This window comes from Prionailurus bengalensis, chromosome B3, assembly GCF_016509475.1.
Source record: "Prionailurus bengalensis isolate Pbe53 chromosome B3, Fcat_Pben_1.1_paternal_pri, whole genome shotgun sequence".
Lineage (NCBI taxonomy): Eukaryota > Metazoa > Chordata > Mammalia > Carnivora > Felidae > Prionailurus > Prionailurus bengalensis.
The window spans coordinates 5,359,743-5,385,858 of record NC_057355.1 but is presented as its reverse complement, the minus strand read 5'-3'; the positions used below and the strand labels follow the sequence as shown (position 1 = coordinate 5,385,858).

At 51.1% G+C, this 26,116-nt stretch overlaps 1 protein-coding gene across 1 annotated transcript in view; it reads right to left on the bottom strand.

Moving 5' to 3' along the window:
* CRTC3 (CREB regulated transcription coactivator 3) overlaps positions 1 to 26,116 on the bottom strand; it is a 100,734-nt gene that overhangs the window by 28,407 nt on the left and 46,211 nt on the right. The window contains exons 3-6 of the mRNA XM_043553896.1: positions 15,830 to 15,949; positions 8,276 to 8,337; positions 6,357 to 6,419; positions 4,181 to 4,281 (exon numbers count right to left, since the gene is read on the bottom strand). Coding sequence (XP_043409831.1) covers positions 4,181 to 4,281; positions 6,357 to 6,419; positions 8,276 to 8,337; positions 15,830 to 15,949 — 346 coding nt within the window. The remainder of the gene's footprint in view (positions 1 to 4,180; positions 4,282 to 6,356; positions 6,420 to 8,275; positions 8,338 to 15,829; positions 15,950 to 26,116) is intronic.

Sequence of the window (26,116 nt, the reverse complement as noted above, 5' to 3'; positions counted from 1 at the left end):
CTGACCGGGAAGCAGTGACTATCCCATTACAAATAATAAGCTAAGCTTGAATCGGCAATCTGGCGAGCTACGTTGCAACATCTCTTCGTCATCAAGACCCCAGCCACCCTGGGCTCCGTTAGGAAGGCTGACCTCCCCCTCGTACATGAGGAGCTGAGGGCTACCTTGTGAGACGGAGTGGCAAGCAGACATCACCCCTCTGCTATCCCGTTGGTACCACTGAAACAGAAGGAAGCCTTCCTGGAGGAGGAGGCATCTGAGTTAGGCCCATGAAGGATAATGACAAGGATGATGATATTAAGAGCCAACATTACTGTTCATTTACTATGTGCCAGGCTCCCCAGCTCTGTGAGGCACCCTATGCCGTCCTCACAGCGGCCCTATGAGGCAGTCACTATTAGCAGCCCCAAGATCACGCTGCCTGCAAATTCTGGGACTCTGTGTAGGGATTTAGACACTGGGGAGTGAGGGTGAAGGGGATGCCCCAGTGTGAAGACGGGACGAGGAGGGGAAGGAGGGGAGGGTGGGGAAGAGACGGGGAAGAAGGGAAGAGTGGGAAGGAGAGGCAAGGCCAGTGTGTACAGCAGGGGCCAGAATGGCCGGAGCACAAGGTGGGAGGAGTGGCGGATGAGGCTGGACTGAAGGAGCCTGCCAGTTACGGGCGTGATGCAGCGATCAGAAGTGACGGGATCACAGCCGGGCTTTGGAGAGAGGGTTCTAGCAGCGGGAGAGCGGGACGGCTGGGAAGGAGAAAGCCCCAAGGCAGGGAGAGCGGGCGGGAAACCAGCAGACCGGTCCAGGCAAGCAGGAAGTGGGCCCGGGCAGCGAGGACAGAAGGAGGTGGCTCTGAGGCTCACTGCAGGACGGAACGGCCCGGACTTGGCTGCTGAACGGTGCGAGGGGTGTGGGAATGGGGGAAATCACGGGCGACAGGCTCGCGGCTTCAGGTAACAGCAAGAACGGGGGTGGCGGTAATGGATGTTAGCGCCAACCCAACACAGAACCAAAATATCCAAGCCTGGATTTTTTATTACTGGATTAAAAAATTGCCCTAGGATACAACTATAAATAAAGCGCTAACGCTAAAAAAGGGAACGCGCTGTGACTGAACATCTGGAAACAGAGGACACTCACCCACATCGGTCCCACAGGGGACGGCAACGACCACGGCTCCATCTGTGTTCCGGGAACCCTCAAGGCCTCGGAGCCACGGAGGGCTGACCTCCCAAATGCAACCCAGACCACGTCCCCTCTGCCCGCTCCCATGCCGGACAAATCTAAACTCCTGGCACCGGCTGTGTTTGCTGAGCAGGGATGTGGCAGGTGCAGCAGGAGGTGGGTCCCTTCAGCCTCCCCGTCCTGGCCCTCTTGCTGCCTGGGTGACACCTTCTGACCCTCTTAAGATCTGGGATGCTTGTGCCCTCCCCCTCTCCCTCCTCTGCGTACACAAAGGGTCATTAAGGGGCTCACTTCCTTCAGGGTTATTTGCATTTGAGACCTTCTCCTTAACTGAGCGGGTCACAGCATCTGCCTGCTGAAAGGCCACCGGAGGTCCAAGCCATGCCTCTTTCCCAGGGGAGGGGCTCAGGGCTGCAGTTCCCAAAGCTGGTACAACTCAGCATCTATCTATAGCTGTGGGTGCACGGAAGATGATTCCCACACACTCTTGGGTCCCGGAAAGGACAGGGACCGCTCCAGCCCCCTCCTCCACGGCAACGTGGGAGCGAGGGAGCAGAGGGCAGTTAGGGGACAGTCCTAGGCTAGGAGACCGAGCCAGGCTCACACGGAGCCCTTCTGCTTGCCGGGCTGTGTGCGTGTGAAATGGCCAAGTGCACCTGCTGCCAGGGAAATGGTCAACGCTTCTCTTCGTAGGTTCTGGATAATTAAGTAAGAAGAGAGAAACTGTAAGAACCTTGTCTGGTTGTGTAAGTTTATTTCTGTCATTCGCATCAACCACTTACTGTTGACGCCTAATTGTCACGCAACTCAATAACCATTATGAAAATTGCAAAGCCATGTATCAGACTAATGGCTTCTTCCTCTGGGGACACAGACTCCTGCTCGTGGATGGATCACAGTTTATTGCTTATGTAGTTACGTAAGAGCAGATGCTCCCTTATCAGCTTGCAAAGCAAACCAACAAAGAAAAACATGGACTGAGGCTACATCATTATGCTCGGGGAAGATTCCCAGGGAAAGAGCACTTATTACTGTGTCTGCTGCAGAGCCTAAATCCTGGGCTTCAATTATAGTTTCCCATCACTTTTTAAACCTTTACTTTATTTGGTTGGTCCTATAATAAGAAATACCTTTTTGCAAAGCTAATTGATATTTTTAAAATCCAAAAGGAAAAGAGAATGAAAAAAACTTTAATGAATTACAGGGGGAAAATACACGAAACTATTTAAAATAGCTCCCACCAACAAACAGAATTCTCCAGAAATAAGCCCCATCCTTGGAGACTTGAAGAATACTTTAAACACGCTGGCTTTCCCATGTAAACACATCCTTATTTGGATGTGTTTCTGAGCTATGCTATTCTTGCAAGGCTGCTGCAGAGAAGCAGGCAAACAGCTCGGAGGTTCGAGCTGGGAGGTCAGCCCACCTTCCCTAGCTGTCAGCCACGAGGGCCCAACAATCTTTACCTGCTGATCTGCAAACGAGTGACCACCTTGATTCTCAGGTCAACCCAGAAATTCTGCTCTTTCTTGGTCTGTCTCCCACGATCAATGTTTCCATTCTGTTGCCTTTCTGCCCTCCGACCGACCTGGACAACCTCTCCCCCCCCCCCCCCCAGGGCTACCTCACTCAGTTAATGGCCTCCTTCACTTACTTTCTTTCCTCTCTGCACGCAGGCCTGAAAGGCTCCTTCCTTAAAATTACCCACGATTTCCTTCTTGTCTCGAGGATTCTGGCCCTTTCTGCGGAAGCATAAACTTTGCAGAGAGGACGACAACACAAATGAAGGAACGGCAGGGGCAGAGATGCAGCTCGTTATTCACGGTTCCGGGGCGAAAATCCATCAATCTGGTTCCCTCTCGGTTCAGGGAGACCAGGATCCTGCTGTACTTCCTGGCACCTCCACTGATCACAGCCTCTGCCTTTCTGGGGTTCCTCTCTTTGCTCCCATCAATGCCTCTCCTGAAGCCAAACTACCGCATCTCCCGTGCACCCCACTTCCCTCGGCAGTGAGCACCGGACTCCCGTCCAGTTCCCACCATACCGCCAGCCTGACGCTCACACTCCCATGGGTGGAGACACAGCCTCGTGGCCCAGACCACCTCTCAACCACCTGACACTTGAAACGTAAATGAACGTTTGGGCAAATGCAGCCATCTCTGAACTGCACCAAGGGAGCAAATACAGCAACGATTATTACTAACTTAATCCCATCCCTACCGTGTGCAAGGAAGTAAGACCTTGGACATTCTCCTTGGAAGGAACAGAGACTATCTAGGGCTTAAATGGCCTCAAAAATAAAGAAAACCAGAAAAGCTGCTATTATCTTGACCAAGATTTACTTATGCTCATGCTCCTGTTTTAAGACCAAACACGCGGCCCTAACCGTTTGTGGACAAGAGCCAATCTGCACAGGGAACAGGTAATTCAACACCATTTTTCCTACTAGATTATCAACCGCAGAGGGAAAGGCAGGCTTGGAAAGTGTCTTAGTGAAGCCCGCAGGTTGGATGTCAGCACCTAGAGTCCTTTCTAGCCCAGTGCTCCATGCACGCGAGCCACTGTGTAACTTCTCCACAGTTCTCCAACACCGAGGGCTCCCGTGTGCTGGGCACCCTGCTGGAGGTAAGACCATTAAAATGCCGACTTCAGGAAATCCACACTGAGCAGAGGGGGAGAGGCACACCCATGAGAAAGACAGTCAGGTGACAGGTGCCAAGACAGGCATGTGCAGGGAGGAACTTGGGGTGGAAGGACATGGGTAGCTGTGGGTCGGCGGAGGGAGGAAGATCAAGGACGGCTCCACAGAAATGGCGACAGAGCCAAGGGTGTTGGTCCAGGTAGGCCAGGGCAGGTGAGAGAGGAAGAGACGGGAACAGGAAGACGCATCAGAGTGGTTCAAGTGGTGGAGGAAGGTGAATGAAGGCCAAAGCCCGGAGCTCGTGTCATTCCAAACAGTGAGAAAGCACAGAGGCTGTTAGCAGGGGCCTTTGTGTCTTACCCATGTATGGGGCAGGCCAGGCCGACTGGCCCCCTCCTCCATAAGGGTCCTGGGGCTTGGCGCTCAGGGCACTCGTGTGAAGGGCGGAATCAGAATTGGTCCTAAGGGGAGGAGGAGAGAGTCTGGCTGAAAATCCATTTGTCTTTAGTAAGAAGGCAATATTCTTTGCTGAAAATTACCCACAGGAGAGAAGGCAGGAATGAGGAATTTACAATCATCTGTTAAGATGAGGAGTTGGAACCTACCTGAAGTCCCTCACATCAAACCACAGCCTCTGAGGATCTCCCACGCCCAAAAAGATGGCAGTCTGTGCCTGCACAGTCTTGCGCTTAGAGGCTAATGGCGTAATCGTCTACTCCGACAACGCAGACCTTGGACTCACCGCCTCTCCTAAGGGGCTTCCTGTTCCCCCTTGCAACTCAGAAGACCGCTGGGACCTGTGCATTCTCTGCACCAGAGTCTCTCCATCTGAGAATAACTCCTGTGTGAAGGGCCACCTACCACAGGGCTCCTCCGGCCCTTCCAGGGAGAATGCAAGGCCAAGACGACTTTGAAAATAATACTACATGTTCTTTGCCCTTCTGCCCTTGCTCTCGTCAGGAACATGGCAGCTGTGGGGTCAGGCCGAGGACCCGCTATCTCTATCTTCGGGGAGGTTTGTAAAAGGCACAGCACTGCCACTCTTCTCAGCGGACTCTTCTGTGGTTTAGAAAATGTAACTGTGCTTCTTAGAAGAAGGCATCTTTTTACATAGACACGTGATGAGTTTGTGATTGCTACTTTGTTATTTTTAAGTGCACAAGTATCTTTTATAAATCTCCCAATTTAACGTCTAGTAGCGATAGGCTGATGTCAACAGACACAGCCACTTATGCAAACACTCTTTGAGGGCCTTAACGTCTTGGAGACTGTAAAGGAGTCCTAAGGCAGAAAGTTTGGTAACCACTGATCTGGAGTGAATTTCTGAAATGCTCCCAGACGGTTCCAGGGGCTGCATAAGCTTAACTCTTAAGAGACAATTATTTACTTATCCAACTGTCAAACTACCTGCCTTTTGTGAGAGACCTCCAATTAGCCTAAGATGTTTCCTTGTGGTCTGTTCCAGGTGAGAGCCTCACATGGCCAGTAAAGCCGTGTGGCCTGACTGGGCACCGTGGCGGTGCCGTGCTCAGACGGGGGTACAGGAGATTCGGAGGCTGCATGATGCATCAGGAAGAGCGTGCCCCCCGGGGTCAGAGACCCCTCGGTTTGGATTCTGGCTCCTTTACAGAGTCAAAGAGGCTCAAGAGAACATCAGTCAAATGCAGAGAGACAACTGGGCAAGTGTGAAGGTAGCCTGGGTATTACAATCACTGTTAATTTTGTCAATGACATTGTGGTTGTGTTTTCTTTAAAAGAGGTTCTTACCAACCTTTCCTCTCAGAGATATTTACCTGTGTGATACTCTGTCTAGTGGGTGGCGGGACGGGGGTGGGAGGAGGGGGTTCCGAAGAAAGGAGCCGGGCCGATGAGGGCCGAAGCCGAAGGGTGGGCACAGGGACTTCCCATCACTCTTTTCTCTTTGGTGTATGTTTTGTATTTTGCACTGGAAACTTTTTTTTTTTTTTAAATCCCAGTACCACCGCACATTAGCTAAACTGCCTTGGACAAGTCACTTAATCTCTTAAAACAGAAAATAATATTCATTCTTGAAGAATGCTGTCAGGATTGAAAAAAAAAAAAAATGACCCCCGGAGAGCACTTACCGCTGGAGTCCAGCCCAAAGTGATCGCGATGCCAAGCCAACTCTGGCTGAATGCTAATGTCCCCCGTGTTTCTTGTACCTTATTCAATCCCCACAACCATCCCTTGATACAGGTATTATTATCTCCCTTTTCCAGGTGAGTAAGCTGAGGCACGGAGAAGTTAAATAACTTACTCGAGGTCGCACAGTAAGAGCCAATCTCGCGGCCCCGCCTTGGACCTCGGGCTCTCATACTGTCTACGTACCCTGTGCTGTCTGTGCAGACATTCGATAAATGGTGGGAGATTTAGGCCTTTGACATTTTTTTAATACTTCATATAAACACATCTGATATGAATATCCTCTGGCCACCGGATAATATATCAAGGGCAGCAGGACAATCGAATTGATTGGTCTCGGAAATTTATTTCTACTAGCAATGAACCCAGGTACCTGTTAAGTGCAGATGTCAGCCTGAACCCAGGGTGCTTCTCTTCTTTCCAAGGATGCTGCTGCCTTTAAAAACCAGAGTGACAGAAAAAGAAAAGATGTTCAATCCACAGGAGCAAAGGGGAGCCCGGGGCCTGAGTTTGAGAACTGGCTCTTCTCACCTGGCCGCACAACCTGAGGGAAAGTCACTTCAAACGCTCCATGACTTGGTCATTTTGCTCAACGGTGTTAAAAGGAGGTCAGACTGAGTGATCTCTCCACCTCCTAGGATCCCTGATCTCCATGATAAAAACTACCACAAATCCACGAGAACAGGGTTAGCTGGCTGGGCACATAAGGAGGTTTGGTTTTGTTTTAAAAAGGGGATTTATAAGCACCTTTGAGATAGTTCGATTCTAGATTCTATGGCCGACTCCTCTCTGGGGGAAATGAGGTCTTGCCCAGCACACATCCCGCGTGTCTGCAGAGGGGGCGCCCTGGCCGTCCTGGATGCAAAAATGCTATTCCCGTGTAGACGGCCATGAGGAGGAACACGTTAACTGTTGTAATTGCCCAGTTTATGAAAACGTCAATCCAACTAATCCCAGGGCTCTGGGAAGCTGAAGACATTTTTTCTTGGATCCAAGTTTGCAAAATAATCAGTTTAGAGACACCTTTTTATGATTTAAAACGCAGTATTGTATTTATCCCACGACTTGCATCCCAGAATTCTTGAGGGCAGGTGACAACCCAAGGAGGCAGGGGCCCGCCATCACTCATCTTTAGCGGAGTTCCCAGGTCCTGACTATGTTATTCACGGTGAAGTGCTCAGTCGGGATTTGCCCGGAGAGCAGATGGAGAGTCGACCTCAACACAGAGAGCTGATTTTTTTTTTTTTTTTTTGATATGTACACTTCAAGTGTCTCCTAAATCTGACCCGGTGACCTGAAAATGATATCGCATACACAGTGGATACGCCAATCTTTTCAGTTGGTTTTATATTCTGTTGCCTGCTATACTCGAAAATACTCAATTCTGTTTTGTATATGCCCTTTGTATATGAAAATACTCAGAGAGTCTAAATCAAATCCACTGTGTAAATTACAGTTTTAGAAGCTTCTTAAATCTTTCTTTCCTTCCAATGGCTTACGAGGACACCCCAAGCAAAGGTGTTTATTTTTCCTATTTTTCCGTGTCTTCAATAGAAGAATACCAAATCAGAGCATTCCATTGGTAGATGTGTTCCAAGTGCGTTTCTGTTTAAATATGAAGATCTAGGGGCGCCTGAGTGGCGCAGTCGGTTAAGCGTCCGACTTCAGCCAGGTCACGATCTCGCGGTCCGGGAGTTCGAGCCCCGCGTCAGGCTCTGGGCTGATGGCTCAGAGCCTGGAGCCTGTTTCCGATTCTGTGTCTCCCTCTCTCTCTGCCCCTCCCCCGTTCATGCTCTGTCTCTCTCTGTCCCAAAAATAAATAAAACGTTGAAAAAAAAAATTTAAAAAAATATGAAGATCTAGGTTTATTTTAAATTACTTTTCATCTTAGACTTCCATATAAGCCTATGATTGTTCGTGGAGGACCTAAGTTTTGTAAGAGAAAACAAAATTCCATGATTTATACTAGAAATCTCTACAACAACATTCAAGGTGGATAAAATTAAGTGGAGCCATCGACAAACACGTGCCCATCATATCTTTTTAAAATACGGCTTGCTGGGGCATCTGGGTGGCTCAGTAAGTTAAGCGTCCGACTTCGGCTCAGGTCATGATCTCATGGTTCGTGGGTTCGAGCCCCGTGTCTGGCTCCGTGCTGACGGCTCAGAGCCTTGGAGCCTGTTTCGGATTCTGTGTCTCCCTCTCTCTCTGCCCCTCCCCGGCTTGCTGTCTGTCTCTCTCTCTCAAAAATAAATAAACAGTAAAGACATTTTTTAAATACGGCTTGCTTACCTTGGCCAACTCTCATCCAGAGGCTGTGAGGAGTAACTGGCTCCGAAAGTACTACCATCAAAGTGGAATTTTTAATAAAGGAAAATAAAATTAATGGAAAGTTGAAGCAGAAAGAAGACGCCAGAATCATGGAGAGTCAGACAACAGGGTTTCTGCTTCTCATCTGTTTCTCTACACCCATCGCTCTTCCTCCAGGCCTTCCCTCCACAACTGCCTCTGGAAAGTGCTGTCTCTGTATGGTTCATGTGTGGGGTCTGTCTTTTTTTTTCTGGCTGGCATAGCGTCTTTTGTTTTCAAGAACTGCCTCCACCCTTCACCCCAAACCTGGTAAGGCTGCCATTCTTTGGAAGCCCCTCTGTCCCAAGGCTCAGTATTTCCAGTCAAGGTACCTTATACCCCCGGCCACAGTGATTGGTCAGGGATGGGCTCCTGACATAAACAAAGCCAGAGAGTGCCTCGGAGGAGAAAAAAAGGGTGCCCTCAGTTGGGGTGATGAGCCCAAGAGCCGCGTCAGTCTGCAAGGAGACAAAGCCCATCCACCCAGGAAGTCAACACAGACTGACAGGTGGGATCCCCCTACCCACCAGGGGACACGTAGCAGATACAGTCTCAGGGCTGTTGTGCGAACCCCTGGATAGTGCCCTTGGGTTTTCAGGGACATAAGTCAGTAAGTTTCCTTTTTTCAAGCTGAGGGTTCCTGTCACTTACAACCAGAAGAGAGCTGCACTAGATTTATGGAGAAATGGTAAGTTCCTTGGGCTGTCGGGGGCTCCGTTTTCTAAATTCTGTACTCTTCCAGGGATGGTGCCCTGGGACATATTCCAGACGCAGAGAGAAACGGATGTGATGCGACAATATCCACACCGAGGGCAGTAGAGGCGTTTAGTTAATTTAGTTCATTTACACCCATAGAACAGTCTCTTCAAAACATCTTTAATCATAATAACCTCCTGCTACAAACTGTAATGATTCTATACAGCAGCCACCACATGCGTGGGCTCAGGAGGAAGGGGAGGGGGCCCCCATCACGCAGGCCTGGCCTGGGCGTCCCCGATGAACGACTGGGTGTGAAAGGCCCCTGTGGCCGGGAGGGGCGTTATGATCACAAGGTCCACTCTCTGTATTTGTTTTGTCATCTGCAGCTAGCTTATTTCTTAATCTGAACCTAAGTCCACACGGTAAGAGATGATTTTCAAAAGGGAGACACTTCCTCAACGATGGGGCTTCGTGCCTGTGAAGTGCAGGCTAGAATACGCCACAGGAGGCGAGCACAAAGGAGGCAGGCCCCCTGACCGATGAAAACCACCAGAGCCTTGGTGGACCGAGCCATCGGCCAGGAGGCACCGAGTCTCCCCACCTGCAGGCATCTGTCTTTCCGCTTCCTGCAGACTTCAATGGATCTCCGTGGGGAGAAGCGGAACGTCAGGAAGCAGAAGGTTCCCGTTTCTCTCAGTACCCTGCCGTCCTAAGTCCCCGAGGCAGTGCCGCTAACACAACTTAGCACGTGGAGGCTTAAGGGTAACAGAATGACCAAGCGCGCATTACCTCAATGGTGAGGTTCGAGTCAGCACGTTAACCTTTCTGATGCATGTTAACAGCATGGACGTGTAGTGGTTTCCTGAAATTAACTTTCAGGGGTTCTCACCGCATCGCCCAGGCTGGGGTGCGGCGGCTGCTGACAGGTGATCCCCCACCCACCAGCCCCACGCCACCCTGATGCAGAAGTCCGCGTGGACGCCCCACCGGTCGGCCGCCCTGGGCTCCGGCCGTGCCCTCCTCGGCCTCCCAAGGGGCCAGGGCCCAGGCACACCACCACCGGGCCCGGCTGGGGTTCTTGATGCGATGAGGCTGGGCCAGCAAAACTCAAACGATGTGACCGCTGAGCATTCTTAGCTCTCCCTGGCACATGTCATTTATTGGCCGTTTAAAAACGCAAGAGCTGCTGGGCATCAGGAGAAACGCTAACGTCACTGGCTCACGAAGCTGCAGTCAACCGAAGGCAAGCCCAGAAAAGTCTTCTTAAGATTTCAGGAGCTTTCATTCAGGTGGCTTTGACTAGTCCACCACACCGACATGTCCTACAGGACAACCTAAAGATGGGGAAATACCCTTATTGGTCAACTTGAATTTACCATTAATTCAACAAGCGACCGTGGTGCCTACCAGCTGCCAACGGAGAAGCAGCCAGCAGCAGGGTTTTTAACGAGCCAGACCAGCTCCTCGGCCATCACCCCTGGTGAGCCTAGGTTAAAAGGTCCCCACATTAGTGTGCCCCTTTTTATTGGCACACCCGCCCCACGCACTCCTTTTCAGGTCCTTTGCTCCCTCCTCCTCCTCCTACTCCTCCTCCTCCTCCAATCCTGATGCTCCCTGAGCCCCATGGCCTCACAGCCTCTCAGCCCATGTTGCTCACAAAGGGACAGGACGGGGACAAGGGCCTCGGAATTGCTGGGCATCACGCCATGGGGGCAGCGTGGGAGGCTGGAGACACTCGGGGAGGAGTGCCCAAGGACACAGAGCCGGGCCCACCCAAGCCCACCGGGGGCGGGGCGGGGGGGGGGTCGTCAGTCCTGCCCCGGCCTCTGACTCCAACCGGCATTGGGCACCTGTAGTCCAGGGACCCCCCCCCCAAACCCGCCGCCGACAGTTCGTGCCAAGCCCCAGTTTCCCACCGCCTGCTCGGCTTTGCCACCAAAAGCATGTTCAAATTCCACCTGGACACTAACTCCCGCTCCTCCCTCGCGTCTGCTCCTTTTCTCGCCCATCCACCGTGTTTAACCCACCGACATGCTCCCCACATGCCTGTGGATCTGGAGAGGAAGCTCCTCGTGTCCCTGCCTCAGTCCGCTGACCAAAGGCCTCCCCTCCTCCTCCTCCACATGGGCAGTGTCACAGGGAAGCTTCTTACTCACTCTTCCCCAAAGGAAGGGGAGTAGCTCTTCTGCTGATAAGACAGGACATCTGGTGGCCCATCTACCCATGGGTGGGGTCACTGAGCCTCAGAAGCTCCACACGGCATCCACCCTGTCTCTGCTGTGCTGCTGGCCTTGTGGCTGGAGAGCACAGCCCAGCTTCTCCTTTCGGCTTCCTGTTCCCGTGTGGTAAGCGCACCTGGGGCAGGGCTCAGGAAGAGCCTTCTAGAGGCAGTCTGGAGGCTGGCCATCTTGTCTCCGAGCCTCTGGAGCTCAGGGTTCTACCAGGGGGCGGTTTGTGGGGCAGGCCCAGGACCTCCCATGCAGCCGGCCGGGCGAGTGGACTCTGAGTCTGCTTTCCTGGAACCCGCCCGCAAGACGACTCCCAGGGTCAGACCGAACACACAGAGCCGGTCCCAGTCTGGTTCCTTCCTATTTTCTCAACCACGTCTTCGCCATCATGTTACTTCCTCTCGTCCTGTTTTGCCTCCAACTACGTCCTGCTAGAAAACATCTTGGAGTCCAACGTCACAGAGAGAATCCGAGTGGGATCTTTCTGAGTCCTTGCGTGCGTGGGAACATCTTTCTGCTGCTCTCCTTGGCACACGAGCGACAGACAGGTCGCATGTGGAATTTTGAAGTCTGAACATTTTCTCCTGAGAAGCTCTAAACATCAGCCCGTTCCTTGTCCTTTAAGATGGAAATCGCTAGTGGGTGTTAGGTAAAAGTTGGGTTTTGTGATCAGATCAAATGCATTTTGTTAGTCCCGGGTGAAGAGAAAAAGTTTTTTAGCTGCAAGCCTTCTCAGAGCCCTGGGGGCCGGTGCGGGGCGGAGCGGAGTAGCGTTTCCTCAAATGTAACAGGCCGAGTATGTCAAAGAAACCGTGTTCTATACGCCAATGTCCTAAAACTTTCATCTCGTTGTACGAACAGACTCAAAGCAAGGCCTGTTCCAAAGAGGAAAGCCATTCCTAACTTTGGCAGGTCTTGAGGCATCCCTTCGCGACCACTCACGCTAGTTTCCCAGATGCGATGCACTCCTGCGCCTTGTTGGGAACATAAATCAGAAATTTTCCACACACTTATTTTTCTCTCTTTCTAAAAGCACCTTTAGAGGAAGGCGTTTACCATGATTCTCCAGCATGTCCCCTGCGTTCTCGATGTGTTACCCACAAGTCTAAGATAAGATCATATGTGCCGCAAATTCACGTTAGTTGTTCAGAAACGTGACCGGACGGCGAGTGGGACCCACGTCCGCTGCCCTTGAGGAGGGAAGAGGGCTGCTGCAGAAACCAGCGGCCGCGGACACGCAGAAGAGCCCCTAAGCTGAGTGCGCAAGCCCAGGCCCCAGCCACAGCTGCCCACTGCACGAGGAACGTCCCCAGGCCGGTGCCCTGCTTGCTACCCACTCGGGGAGGAAGCCAGAATATTCGTTAAACAATGTCCGTTTCACGTGAGATCCCTGTATCATAGGACTGAACCCCTGTCTAGGCCAGTCTGCCGCGCTGAAGTAACTTCCAAGCCAAGAAACAGCTGCAGGAAGAGAATTCTGGATACGTTTTTCTCCTTTTCTTTTTGTCCTAACAAAGGTTCAAACTGGTGTGAACACTTTCAAATGACAGAAGTGGGAGACAGACATTAAGGAGATAACAGAAGACCCTGTGTGAAAGGCCACTGTTTTAAGCAAGTTATTTCAAAATCAACTGAATGTGGCCACGAAAGGAAAGATGAAATCTTTCTCCCAAGTTCTTCTGATTTATGTCAGTACCTTCGACATATAATTATCCCTCTCTTGTATTTCACTAGGAGCTCACGGCCCCTTGGTTCCGCAGAAGAGACACGCTGTCCATTAACGGACCGGCCTGAGCTCAAAAATTTTTTTGTATCAGCAGATGCCCAGTCCCCAGACCCCAGTTAGGTTGTGCTTAAGAAGAGAACAGAGAGAGGGGTCTCACGACCTGTGGATCAGACATGTACTGTGTGATGAACTTTAATCTATCTGTGCACTAATTTAGTTTTTGCTTCCCTTCCCCTCTGAAGGTGACCTGTATTTGCTGCTGTTTTCACAAGGGGACCCATAGATGGGGTCAAGTGACACCCCGTGGTAAATCACCTGGGAGGAGACCGAGTCCCCTGAGCACATGGTGTGGTCTCCCCTTCTGTGACTCTGCACAAGATACACCGTCTTCCTGGAACATTCCCTCTCCAGCTGCCTCCCTCTTTCTGCATCACCTACCACCTTCTGCCATTATCTTCCTTAATCATTTCTTTACCTGTTTGCTGTCCACCACCTCCCCCAGACCAAAACCTCACCAACGCGGGGACACGCCTTGTTCCACCACCCAGTCCCCTGCGCGTGGACAGTACTTGTACAGAAAAGGGACTCTGTAGATCTCTGCTGAGTACACAAATACATCATCCCCTTACTGGTGGCTCATCCTGCAAGCCTCAGACGTACCGCAAGGATGCCTTTTCCAGCCTCCCATCACTGGTCCTGGCCGCCCCTCCTATGAGCTGCCTCGACGATAGCTCACCACACTGCACTGTGACCACTTTAAGCAACATGAGGACAGGGACCAAATTATGTTCGCCATTATGCCTGCAGTGTCTCAGCGGGGCCTGACACTAGTAAATAATTTTTTTTAATGTTTATTACTTTTTTGAGAGAGAGAGAGAGAGAGAGAGAGAGAAGGGGAGGGGCAGAGAGAGACGGAGATACAGAAACCAAAGCAGGCTCCAGGCTCCGAGCTGTCAGCACAGAGCCCGACGCAGGGCTCAAACTCACGAACTGTGAGATCATGACCTGAGCCGAAGTCGGACGCTTAACTGACTGAGCCACCCAGGAGCCCCTCATTGTTTTTAAGTGAATGAACATTGTCCTCTGTCACTTTCCTTCAATCCCCTCCTCTTCTAAGTTATTCCCTTGGTTAAAAGAGCTGTGAGCATGTGTATATACTTAGACCATACTTGCTGTAAAAAGGCTCTGAGATAGTTGCAAGCATACAGGTATTTATATATATGGCTATGAATATGTCATGTATGTATTATACTATTTACAGAGAACACCTATAGGAGAAAAAGAGAATCAAGACTTTGGAAAAAGACATATTGTTAAATCAAGCAAAGAAACACTCAGAAGTCTTTGGCTTGAAAATTCTCAGCAGTCTCGATGAGGGTTTGGTGTACATGCTCCTCCCACACGTGAGCACATGAGCCGAAGACTCGTCTGGATTCTCCTCTCCCTTTTGCGTTCTGCGTAAGGGCTATTACGTGTTCCAGAAGGGAACCCGCAGAATCAGCTGTCACCGTCACCCTCCCTGACAGCAGTCACATAATACATAAAACTAGAAGTCAGGGTCTGTTGTGGACCCTGTGTCCGCGGTGTGTCCCTTGGGGGCAGAAGAGAGGGGAGACGGGAACGTTCCCTGGGGTCGCTATCCCTGCCTCCAGATAGGAAGCTGGAGGAAGCCCGGGGGCAGGAGAAGCGTGTCCCCTGTGTGTGTCCTACAACCCCCCCTACAGGGCCTCTCTTGACAGCAGGAGGGGGTCCGGGGGCCAACCCACCGAGTGCTGGAGGCAGGGGAGAGGCCCAGGCCCGGAGTCCGCTTGACCCGGGCTGAATCCAACCTCGACAGCGGGAATCTGGGACAAGTGACTTCGACGCTCAGCTTCCTCCTTGGAAAATGCGGGTTAAAACGCATGAACTACTCAGTGAGTTTTGAGGACGGAATGACACAGAAATGGCCCGGCGCAGTGCCTGGCATGGGTAGGTGCTCAGCAAACACGCGTGCCCTCCCCCCACTTCCTGGTTTCTCGAGAAGCCAGCTCTACCATCACTGCCAGGAACCAGCTGTGCAGTGACACGCACCCCGCCTTCCTGTGCCTTCCTCCACCCCAGAGGGGGGAGCGTAGGGAGGGCACAGGGCCTCCCAGCACGCTGCTTCCATGTCCTCTCCCACAAAACTGTGTCCTCGAAGCCCTGAGCACAACGCCGGTGGCCCGGCGGTGACCACCCCGCCCACTGCCTAAGCCCCGGCCCCTGAAAAACAAAGCTATCAGGGGACTTTGAAATCTCCTCTTCTTCATTCCTACTTAACAGCATAGGTCTTGGCGTAAGTGCTGCATAAGAATTTTCCTAACTTTATACCGTAAGGCGTCATTTACTGAGCTTGGAACTGCATAAATAGGAGATCGTATGAACTTTCTTCTGTAAGTTCTCACAGCAGGGTCCCCAGGTCAGCAGAAATAAAAATCAGCCAGATTCCCACATGTCTGTTTTAGCTAGATAGACCAGGTCTCTCTAACCTGGTTCAAAGTCAGGTTTAACTGTGCCTTGGCTGACCTCGGAAGAAAATCCTGAGGCGGCCTTGCAACAGGGCCGGGTTACAGGTTCTGCTTATGTCCAGTTACGTCACCCGACTCCGCTTTATCACCGTTTTCATCAAGTAAACACCCGCGATGATCTTTCCAATTTTCAGCTGCAGAGATGTTTCTAGTTTCCAACTCGTTTGTTTTTATTGCCTCCCTTCATCAGATAAAACGAAGGCTTGGAGGCCAAAGGGGAACTGTAGGGAAGAGAAACCTTGAAAACCTTTCAAACATTTCAGAAGTCATACTGCCCTCAGACAACGAGAAAGGATATTTGTCGTCCCGGCTTGTCCCCAGACCGTCGGTGGAGCGCGTGGAAGCGGGTCCTGGCCGGCCTCTCCACCAGCCCATGGTGGCGGGTCCCCCGGGCGCTATCAGCCTGGTGCAGGGACGGCTGCGGAAAGAAGGGAGAGGAGTCGGCCTGTGACCATGAAATCGCCACACTCACCCTCAGCAGCGGTGGCAGATGAAATGCAGATTCGGATTTTTACGAGTGTTTAGGACTGTGCCTCGAGTCAAGGTAAACACAGTCACGGAGCACGTGGGGCTGTTTCTGTAGGGGTGCAGAATAACTGAAAACGGTCTTTAGTGTGTTAAGATAGAGGCCAAATTGATGATATGTTAAAAGCTGTCACAGTTACGAGGCAGGACCACAGGTTCATACATCACATCCCAGACACTCAGAAGTATGCTTGAAACGCAAGAGGTCTATTTCAGACAGAGGTGAGCTGGATACCTATAGTATCTAGAAATACAGATACAGTATCCAGAAATGTGTGTACACACACACACAGTATCCAGAAATACAGATACAGCATCCAGAAATATATATACATAGTATCCAGAAATACAGATACAGCATCCAGAAATATATATACATAGTATCCAGAAATACAGATATACAGTATCCAGAAATAAACCGGAATACCTACAGACTGTGGGTTATTTGTTTTGCACAGGGTCTTTAAATTTCCAATTGAATTGACAATGTTTAAAAATTCAGGTCTGAGGCTTCTAGGGAAAAATCTGAACACCCAGGCCACGCCAGTCCCACGTTCCCATGTGGCAGAATGGACTGAAATCGAGAGTGGCTGCTCTCTGTAGGCGGGACACCCGTTCTCGTGCTTTTAATGCTTACACCAGACCACCGACTGACTGACTACGTTAGACGTTTGAGTCTGTAACCCCTCAGTTAAGGAAAGAGAAAAGAATGCTACCTCAACACAAGTTGAAAATGCGCAACTCATTATTCCCCAAAATGGCACAAATGAAAATATAAACAGATTCAAGATAAACCCGTGGTCAATAAATCCGAAATCCTTTCTTAAGGGAGGCTGGGGTACATTCTTCTTAAGTTTATTTATTTTGAGAGAGACAGACAAGCAGGAGAGGTACAGAGAGAGAGAGAGAGAGAGAGAGAGAGAGAGAGAGAGAGAGAGAATCCCAAGCAAGCTCCACACTGTTAGCACAGAGCTCGACGCAGGGCTCAAACTCATGAACCATGAGAGATCATGACCTGAGCTGAAATCAAGAGTCGGACACTTAACCAAGTGAACCACCCAGGTGCCGTGGGGGTACATTCTTAACATTTTTGAGACTGGCATCATAAAAGGCAATCTTTTTGGTTGTCAAAGGCCAAACACTAGGCTGGACCACTGTATCACATATATGATGTGCGCGTAGTGTATATATAACGTTACACAAGGGATGGATGTGTTTGTGAAATATACGAAAGCAGGTTTTCTTTATCTAAACTGAATCATGTATAAATAGCTTGCTCTGAAAGGAATCCTATAACAGAGGGTGTTTTTATAGGGGAGCTGTTTCTTTTAGCTAAGAATTGGTGGTTACTTTTTCTTTGTTAAACATGGATTTTCTCACACTGGACTTGGGAAAGCCTCCTATTTCTCCAGAGCAGGCTGATACAATGTCTAAATTAATTGAGTCTAAGAGTTCTAATCTCTCTCTCTGTTTATTTTTGAGAGAGAGAGAGAGCGTGAGGTGCAGAGAGAGAGAGAGGGAGACACAGAATCCGAAGCAGGCTCCAGGCTCCGAGCTGTCAGCACAGAGCCCAACGCGGGGCTCGAACCCACAAACCGCGAGATCATGACCTGAGCCGAAGTCAGCCGTTCAACTGACTGAGCCACCCAGGTGTCCCGTCTAATCTCTTTTTCAACCCAAATCTGTCATCTCCTAAAACAAAGAGATCTTTGTGAGGAACAACTTCTGAGGGCATGAAAAACAGCCATTGTGATGGGTAAGCTGGGTGCTGATCTCAGACAACACAGCATAATCTTCCAGGGAGTGACAAATTGAAATACCTTGTTAATCAAGAGGACGCACACCCACATCACACGGTTTTCAAAACCTGTTTACACAGGAACACGAGGGACAGATGACTTTGTTCCAGGGTAAAAGGGAGGATTCTCTGGTAATAGGACCAATATTCACCTGAGTGGTGTTACATGTCCTTGGAAACACACTTTCATCTAGGAGTCTCGGAGTACGGAGACCAGCCCACAGAGGTGGGGCTGAGGGCCTCTAGAAGGGGTTCCAAAAAAGCAGAGAGTTCTTGGAACGTCTGGCAGACTTCCTTACACACATACTTGCTGTTCATACTCGCCTCTTTTGCAGTCACCAAATGCATGGGCCCAAATCCTGTATTGCTACCTAGACTCAGCTTGGGGGCAGGGGATGGTCTCTGCCAACATTGGATATTTTCTTCTCGTGCTCAGCGTGACACTACTGAAGCCCCCTGCCCCTATAGCAGCTCGTCTTCTTCCAAACTACACTGAGCTTTTCGGCCTTCTGGACTCACAGGCACCTGCCTTGCTCATGACATGAGCTCAGCGGGTGTTCTGTGTGGGAAGCTGGGGGGGGGGGGGCGGGTTGCTGAGCAGACTCAAGAAGAGGAAGCCTGTGAAACACTATGGCCTTGTGCCTGCTGAGAGCTAAGAGTCTGTTATTTAACAATGTATCTCTTAGGTGGACTCTAACACAAAAAAGAACCTGAAGGCCAAGGGCTTCGTGCTTTCAGTTCCTTTTCAAGTTTTATCCATAGTTTTTTTTTTTTCGTGGGTTGTACCCACACAGCACATACATTCTTGTGGTCTATTTCCTGTACCTATTTTCTGTGTATGTAACCCTTAGAGCTATTAATTCAGCAGGTGCACAGTATTTCACTTCCAATGTTGAGGAGGCCCACACCCCATGCTGCAATTCAAGAACATGTGCTTTGGAGTCAAAGAAACAGTTCCAGTCCAGAATCGTTTACTTAACAGCCAGTCATCCCCTCTCTCTTATCTGTAAAGTGGACGTGATGCTGCTGATAACTTCCTCACAGGCTTGCTGAGAAAAACGAAATTAGATGATGCACGTGAAAGCTGCCTTATCCCAGGGGCACTGGGGCTTACCGGCCGAACTGCTCCCCCACCTGCTTCAGTGCACAGGTTGAAGCCCTAACCCCCAGAGGGACTGTATGTGGACCCAGAAGGAAATGTAGGTTAAGTGAGGTCCTACAGGTGGGCTCTCATCTAATAGCACTGGTGTCCTGTTAAGGGGAAGAGACCACAGGAACACACACACACAGAGGAAAGGCCGTGTGAGGGCAGGAAGAGAGGCCTGACCAGAAACCCGCCCTGCCCACATCTCGATCTTGGACGTCCAGCCTCCAGAACTGTGGGAAAAGAGATTTCTGCTGTGTCAGTGGCCCTCCCCCCCCCCCCCCAAGTCTGTGGCATCCTGTTAGGGCAGCCCGAGCAGACTAAGAACACTGGGCATTAGAAGGAGGATGGATGTCTAGGTGGTTGGGTGTTGGGAAGCATCTTGTTAAAGGTGAGGCCACCCCACAGAGTCCTTTTATGGACAGCACGGGCAACACCATTGGTAGGGGCCTTCCCACTACTCTGAGCCTCCCAAAGTATCCCTAAAGGACCTAGATCTTTGTTAGGCACCCATCTGCTGCCCATGCCGGGTCACCTCTAAAAGCTACAGCCTGGGATGAATGGCTGGACAGACAGAATGCTGGCAGGGCTCTGTGTGACTGGCTCCGGCCCACGGTTCGGGAGCAGACGTGATATACATTTGTCCAAATAGAAACTCTCCTACTCTCTTCCTTCTGCCCTGAGAATTCCATGACCCAAAGAGGGATGCTCCCTCAGCCTCAGTTATCCAGGAGAGCCCCCAGCAACAAAGAGGAGTTAAAAAAAAAAAAAAAAAAAAAAGCTTGCCCCAATCCCAAAGTTTTGGGAGTGGTTGTTAGCACAACAAAGCTAATATGACAGTGACAGCAGAGAGAGGCTACAGTGATGTGCAGAGTCCGATTTTCCTTCAAGTCAGAAGAACCTGGGAAATTGGCACCTGTTTTGAGGATGGACCCGGGTTTGGGCTCTGACAAACACCATCCTGTTTCAGGACACGGGACCCAGACACTAAACGAAGGAGAGAAGGTTTCTGTGCCTCCGCATTCAACCGCCCCTCCCCCTGCCGCGGGGGCCCCAGGGCCACACTACCCGCAGGCAGACCGAGTGCGTGCTGAGGGCCCCAGCAAGGCCAGGGCAACACCCAAGAGGGTGTTGAGCCGATGTCCAAAAACGTTTCAAGTATTCGTGGTGGGAAAATTCAAAATTTAGCTGGGCTTCCTTGCCTTTTTGTTTGTTTGGGGACAGCTTGGTGGTTTTTATTCAGGAACACACACACACAGAAGGGGGGTCCGGTCACCTCTCCAGGGCCTGCACCAGCACACGCCTTACCACGCTCCCCCCACCCCTTTCTAGGCACTAGGAAGCAGGTGGAGAGGGCACACTGTGGGTGGCCACGTTCTTGGTGGCAGCCTGAGACAATGCAGTGGGGCTGGTGTCAATGGCCCGACGATGAGGTTCGGCACCGGGAGGGTCACACGGGAACCTTAGCAGCGATGGGGCCAGCTATCAAATTCCATTCCACGTTGGGACCTAACTGGCAGAGGCTGAGCGTGAGAGGGAAGGACCGAGCGGTAACACAAGGCAGGGGAAAGGTGGATTCTGGGCTTAAGTCGCCAAATTTGACAGAAGGCAGACTGAGGGTGGAGCACAGCCCAAGCTCCAAGGTTCCACGGACCTCGACAGCGAAGGGCAACGAGGTGGGTTTGCGTTGGGGGTCGGGGGTAAAGGTGACTCCTGAGTCGGCAAGGAGACCAGCTACAGTCGACTCTTGCCTACTTTCTGTCGTTGGGCCTTTTGTGGGGGGGTGGGGGGAAGGAGGCAGACCCCAAGCAGTTCAAGGTGCTGCTGAGAACGGGACGTCCACTTACAGAGAGTCTCGCCCTCAGGCCTCCTCCCTTTGCAGGATTGTAGGCTCCCCGATTGCTTGTGAAAGTACCTCTATGTGGATGGCAAATTAGATCAGGGACGCAGGTATTAGGATGGCTGCTGGGGGGGTCGAGGCTGGCTGAGATGAAACAGAACGTGTGAATCTTCCAGAGGAAGCAGAGTTGCGCGTTTCTGGGCAGAAATCCAGGGCCAATGGCAGACAGTACGGCGGGCTCAGTGCACCACCGCCCCCCCCCCCCCCCCCCCGGGACCAAGAGCTCATTTAGGTGTCTTTTCGTGGGTGTGGGCGCCCACCTGCTGCCCACATCGCCTCTGAAAGCTGCAGCCAGAGATGACTGGCTGAGCAGTTGCAGGTGAATTTCCTTACCTTTCCTAGGAGGAAAATTACTTCCTGTCAGTAGGCACCATTGACCTATCAGCGTGACCTATATTTGCATTAACTCTTTTAGCAGATGTACCGTATTGTTGGCACAGCGTGGAGCTTGTGGTTAATCACAAACCCCAGATCTTTCCACGTGACTAATAAACCACAAGCAGACTCCTACTAAGCCCTTGTTTCGTCGTGACCTGAGCTCAAGTCTGAGAGCTGGAGAGCTGTTCACTGTCCCCTCAAGGGGATGATCATTATTAAAAGTATCCTACGTTATATTCTATATACACACATGTTCTATATATGTTACAGTATATTCTTTATGTGTGAAAGACCAAGCCACGCTTTTTTTTTTTCTTTTTTTCTTGCAACAAAGATCAATCCTAGCTTACGGCTGTATTTCTACACAATGTTATTAAAAGCAGGAGAATTGGAATTTGCCAATTTTCTCTAGTGAAACAGGAATTTCTAAATGCTGGATGACTCTAAATGCAAGTATGTTCTTGTATGCTCTTGCATTGTCAGAAGTGTTAATACATTTAAAAAAAATGTACTGAAGGGGCACCTGGGTGGCTTCGGCTCAGGTCAAGATCTCACGGTCTGTGAGTTCGAGCCCTGCGTCGGGCTCTGTGCTGGCAGCTTGGAGCCTGGAGCCTGGAGCCTGCTTCGGATTCTGGGTCTCCCTCTCTCTCTGACCCTCCCCTGCTCACACTCTGTCTCTCTCTCAGAAATAAACGTTTTAAAAAAATGTATTTAAAACATGCAGAGTCCCAGGATGAAGCGTATGTGGTTCCTTCGACAAGCCTGATCCAGGATCCTGTAACTCAGCATCGTTACAAAGGGCTGCACCATCGGTACTCACACACAAACAAGGCTACGTAAGACAGCTTTCGGTTCGACAGCTCGAAGGGAAAAAAGGTAAAACTCCCACAAGAGCAGCATGGATTTTTCTAGAACACCACTGTCAACACTAGAAACACGTCCGGGCCGGCAGCTCCGATGACACAGACACGGACAAGGACGAGGACAGTCCGCTTGCCTAAACCAGGGGTTACTCGGTGGCAACCTCACCCATCTCAGTGGCAGAAACAGGAACCCTCGAGGGGAGCAGCCCGAGGGGGCCCCTCAGGTCTTGCATCACACCTGACCCTGATATGTGGGGCCACCCGCTCTCGGGAGCAGGGTGGGAGGAGCCCAAGGAGGGGAGGTGGTGTATGGCTGACAGCTCATTAGGGTGAGCTTCACAGGTAAGAACCAATGGGTGCTGGCCACAGTGCACCCCAACTCCACACATTCCTTCTCCATGGGAGACACCAGCATCCAGAAGGAGGAGTGATTTTTCTCAAGGTGATGCAGCTAGTGACAAACTAGCTGGAAGCCTGAACTCAGGATCCTGATCCACATCTCGCCATTTTGCCTCCTCTGCTAAGTAGCCTACGTGAAATCAGGTTTGCGAGTGTGGCATACTACAGAAAAGAAGTTAAAGATTTTTTTCCAAATGTTTATTTTGAGAGACAGCGAGAGAGCGAGAGAGAGAAACAGGGGAGGGGCAGAGAGAGGGAGAGAGAAAGAATCCCAAGCAGGCTCTGTGCTGACAACAGTGAAGCCTGATGTGGGGCTCGACCCCACGAACCACGAGATCATGACCTGAGCCGAAATCAAGAGTCAGACGCTTAACTGACTGCCACCCCGGTGCCCCAAAAGTAAAAAAGATTTTGTTGAGAGATTTTCCAGACAAAATTATGTTCTTGTAAATCTACTGAAGAGCTAAGAATGACAACACTGCTAAGATATCTGACCATCTTGCAGCATAAAGAACACGTACACCTGGCTCATGGGACCAGCACGTTTGGGGCAGGTGTTTGGGGCAGGTGTCTAACTTCCCGTGGGCTAAGAGGTTAGCTGAAAGTCCCAAGGCTCTCTACCGACCATCCCACAGCTTCCTCCGATAGGATGAAATGCTTCCTTAGTCCTTCTAAATTCCTCCGTCTGTGAGTTCACGTCGCTTCGTGGTAAACGCACGTAAGACTGGCCCCTGGGCCTGAACAGACTGCTGCCCTGGGAAGAGTGGAGACTTGGGGAGTGTGGGGGTGAGGAAGGTTCCTTGGGCTGGCGGGGCTTTTCGATGCCGATAATGGAAGACGTGACCGGCCTCTTCTTTTCAAAAGGACAACCGCGCCTCTCCTGGGAACCCAGCGGGGGACAATTGGAGCCCGCACCCCCCTTGGTTCTCATGAGGAGGAGAGGGAGCCCTGAAGGCCTGCCCACAACAGAGAAGAGACTATGAATTCACTGCCTTGGGGTTAAATGGACCGTTTTCATTCTACCTTATAAGCTGAAGAGAATAAAAGGGATTTCATGGCTGGATTAGAGACTCTATTATATCACCATCGAAAAACCAACCAACCAACCAAACCCAAAAAACAAGCAAAAAAACCCCACACTCCTTACAGAGCAAATCAAAATGGTTTACAAATCTGCAGGGTCAGACCTGCGCTCGCCTTGCCTCACAGCAGCCCCCACCCCCTTCCTTCGCCCTCCATGGTGACGGGCAGGAGCTGACGCTTAGAAACGTGCCAGAGGCCGAGGTCCCGAGTCCACCAAGCTGTGAAGGTCCTAGCTTCTGGGAACACGGTCACTTCAGCAGTCGGCCAGCTCTGCACCGTCTTCGGGCTGGTCTTATCCAGTCTGGAAGGGTCACTTGACCCTCAGAGCCCCTGAATCACTGTTGGGGTTTTTTTGGTGTGTGTTTGTTTTGTAACATGCAGACTGTGCCTTTTTTGACCACACAAATTTGGGATGCAATCTCCGAAGGAAGAAGTGAACCCCGCGGCGCAGGGGAAAGGAAGCTACGAAGGGGCAGAGCCGGACGCCTGACCTGCCGCTGTACCCGAGGCCCTCGTGTGGCCCCTTCCTCGTCCTTATTGTGAAGTGAAAGGTAAAAGGGGAGTGAAATTATTAAGATAAACTAAGCTAAAGGATTACTCTAAAAAAAACGACAGAAACAAAACCTTTTTTTAAGGCGGCAAAGGTCCAAACACACACAGAAAAGGAAACCAACCAAAGTGACCTCAGGCAAAATAATCTGTCGAAACAGCAAAGCCTAGAACACACCCAGAGTGTGGAGCCCGGGGCTCGCGCTGGGGGCTCCTGCTCAGGAAGGGACAGATGGGTCAGGGTCCTGGCCCGGCTGCGCACGCGCCTCATCTGGGGGGGGGGGGGGATGACGTCCCACAGATGCACTGAGCCCCGTCATCCTGCCGTCCACCCCCCCCCCCCGCCCCAGCGTCTTCCCTCTCAGTTCCCAGTGTCCGTGACAGTGGGGTCCAATACATGTCTGCTCTGTTTGTCATTATGTTTCCAAATAACTGGGCTCCAGACCAGAGTGTGTGCCTCTCGGTGGGGGGTGGGGGTGGGGTATAGAGGATGTGCACAGGGGAGAGAGAAGACACTGGAAGCTGTTTCCACTCTGCTTTCTGCAAACGTGTGTATGTGTATGTAACTCACAAACAAACAAAGACACCCAGACTGGGGCTACAACACTCTTACTGCTAGGGTGCACGATCAGAAAGTTTCAGTGACAGAATGTTGAAAGCTACTGAAACTGGTGACAGCTGTACGGGAGCCTGTTATTCTGTCCTTTCTGCTTTTGTGGATGGCTACAATCTTCCAGAATAAGGTGAAGCATCCCCCCGCCCCCCTCAGACCCTCAGGGATGAGCACGGGCATGGCAAGGGCTAACCAGATGCCAAGCCTCTAAAGGCACCTTCCTATCTCTCCAGGAAATGCCCCACCAGCCCCCACAAAGGGAGAGGTCTTACACTGCCCGTTCCCACCCCACCCTCCTGCCTGGTGTGGCGTGTTTGGTGGAGATGGGGGTGGGGGGAGGGCTTCTGTTGAGTGCAGTCTGACCTTGAACTCTGCTGCTGATGCGATCACGACCCAAGAGGGAAGTTCTAGGTAAACTGGGTCTGCCCATTTATTTCCTCCAGAAAAAGCGGGTTTGCCTCTTCTGAGGACAACAACGATACGAAGAATTATTTCTGCGAGCTAAGACGTGAGCAGGGACGGGGCAAAGGAGGCCGGCCTAGAGGCAGGTTACACGGGAGACAGAGCAGCTGGCCAGCAGAGGGAGGCCACAGGGGTCCTCGGTGGCCAGACTGGTCAGGTGGGTGCTTCAGATCAAGCAGGAAAGGGGTCAAGGTGCCTGAGCCTAGCTGCAGCCCATCAGGGGCCTCTTTCTGCCTCAGGGAAAGGAGGTGACAAGTAGACCGTTACCTGCCCCTACCCACCACCCTCCTCCCCTCCCCCTTCAGTCAGCTGCGCCCTGAGCCACACCACACACCCCACTGTGACTGAACCTGGTGAGACACATCCCTGAGCCTAGAAGAAATCTGTTATTTGGAATTTAAAAAAAAAAAAAAGTGTGCGTGTGTGGGGGGGGTATAAATAAAACAAAGTTGACAAAATGTTGTGAAGTGATGGATGTTTACTAAACTTACCGTGGCAACCATTTCGCAACGTATATGGACAGCAAATTACGTTGCACACTGAAATTACTGTAATGTGACATGTCAGCTGTATCTCCGTAAAACTGGACAGAACGATGAAAGTGGTGATGAGTATACACACGGGGGGGGGAGGGGGAGGCTTCATGACTCTATTTCCTACTTTGGGTACATTTAAAACTTCCAAATTAGGGGCGCCTGGGTGGCGCAGTCGGTTAAGCGTCCGACTTCAGCCAGGTCACGATCTCGCGGTCCGTGAGTTCGAGCCCCGCGTCAGGCTCTGGGCTGATGGCTCAGAGCCTGGAGCCTGTTTCCGATTCTGTGTCTCCCTCTCTCTCTGCCCCTTCCCCGTTCATGCTCTGTCTCTCTCTGTC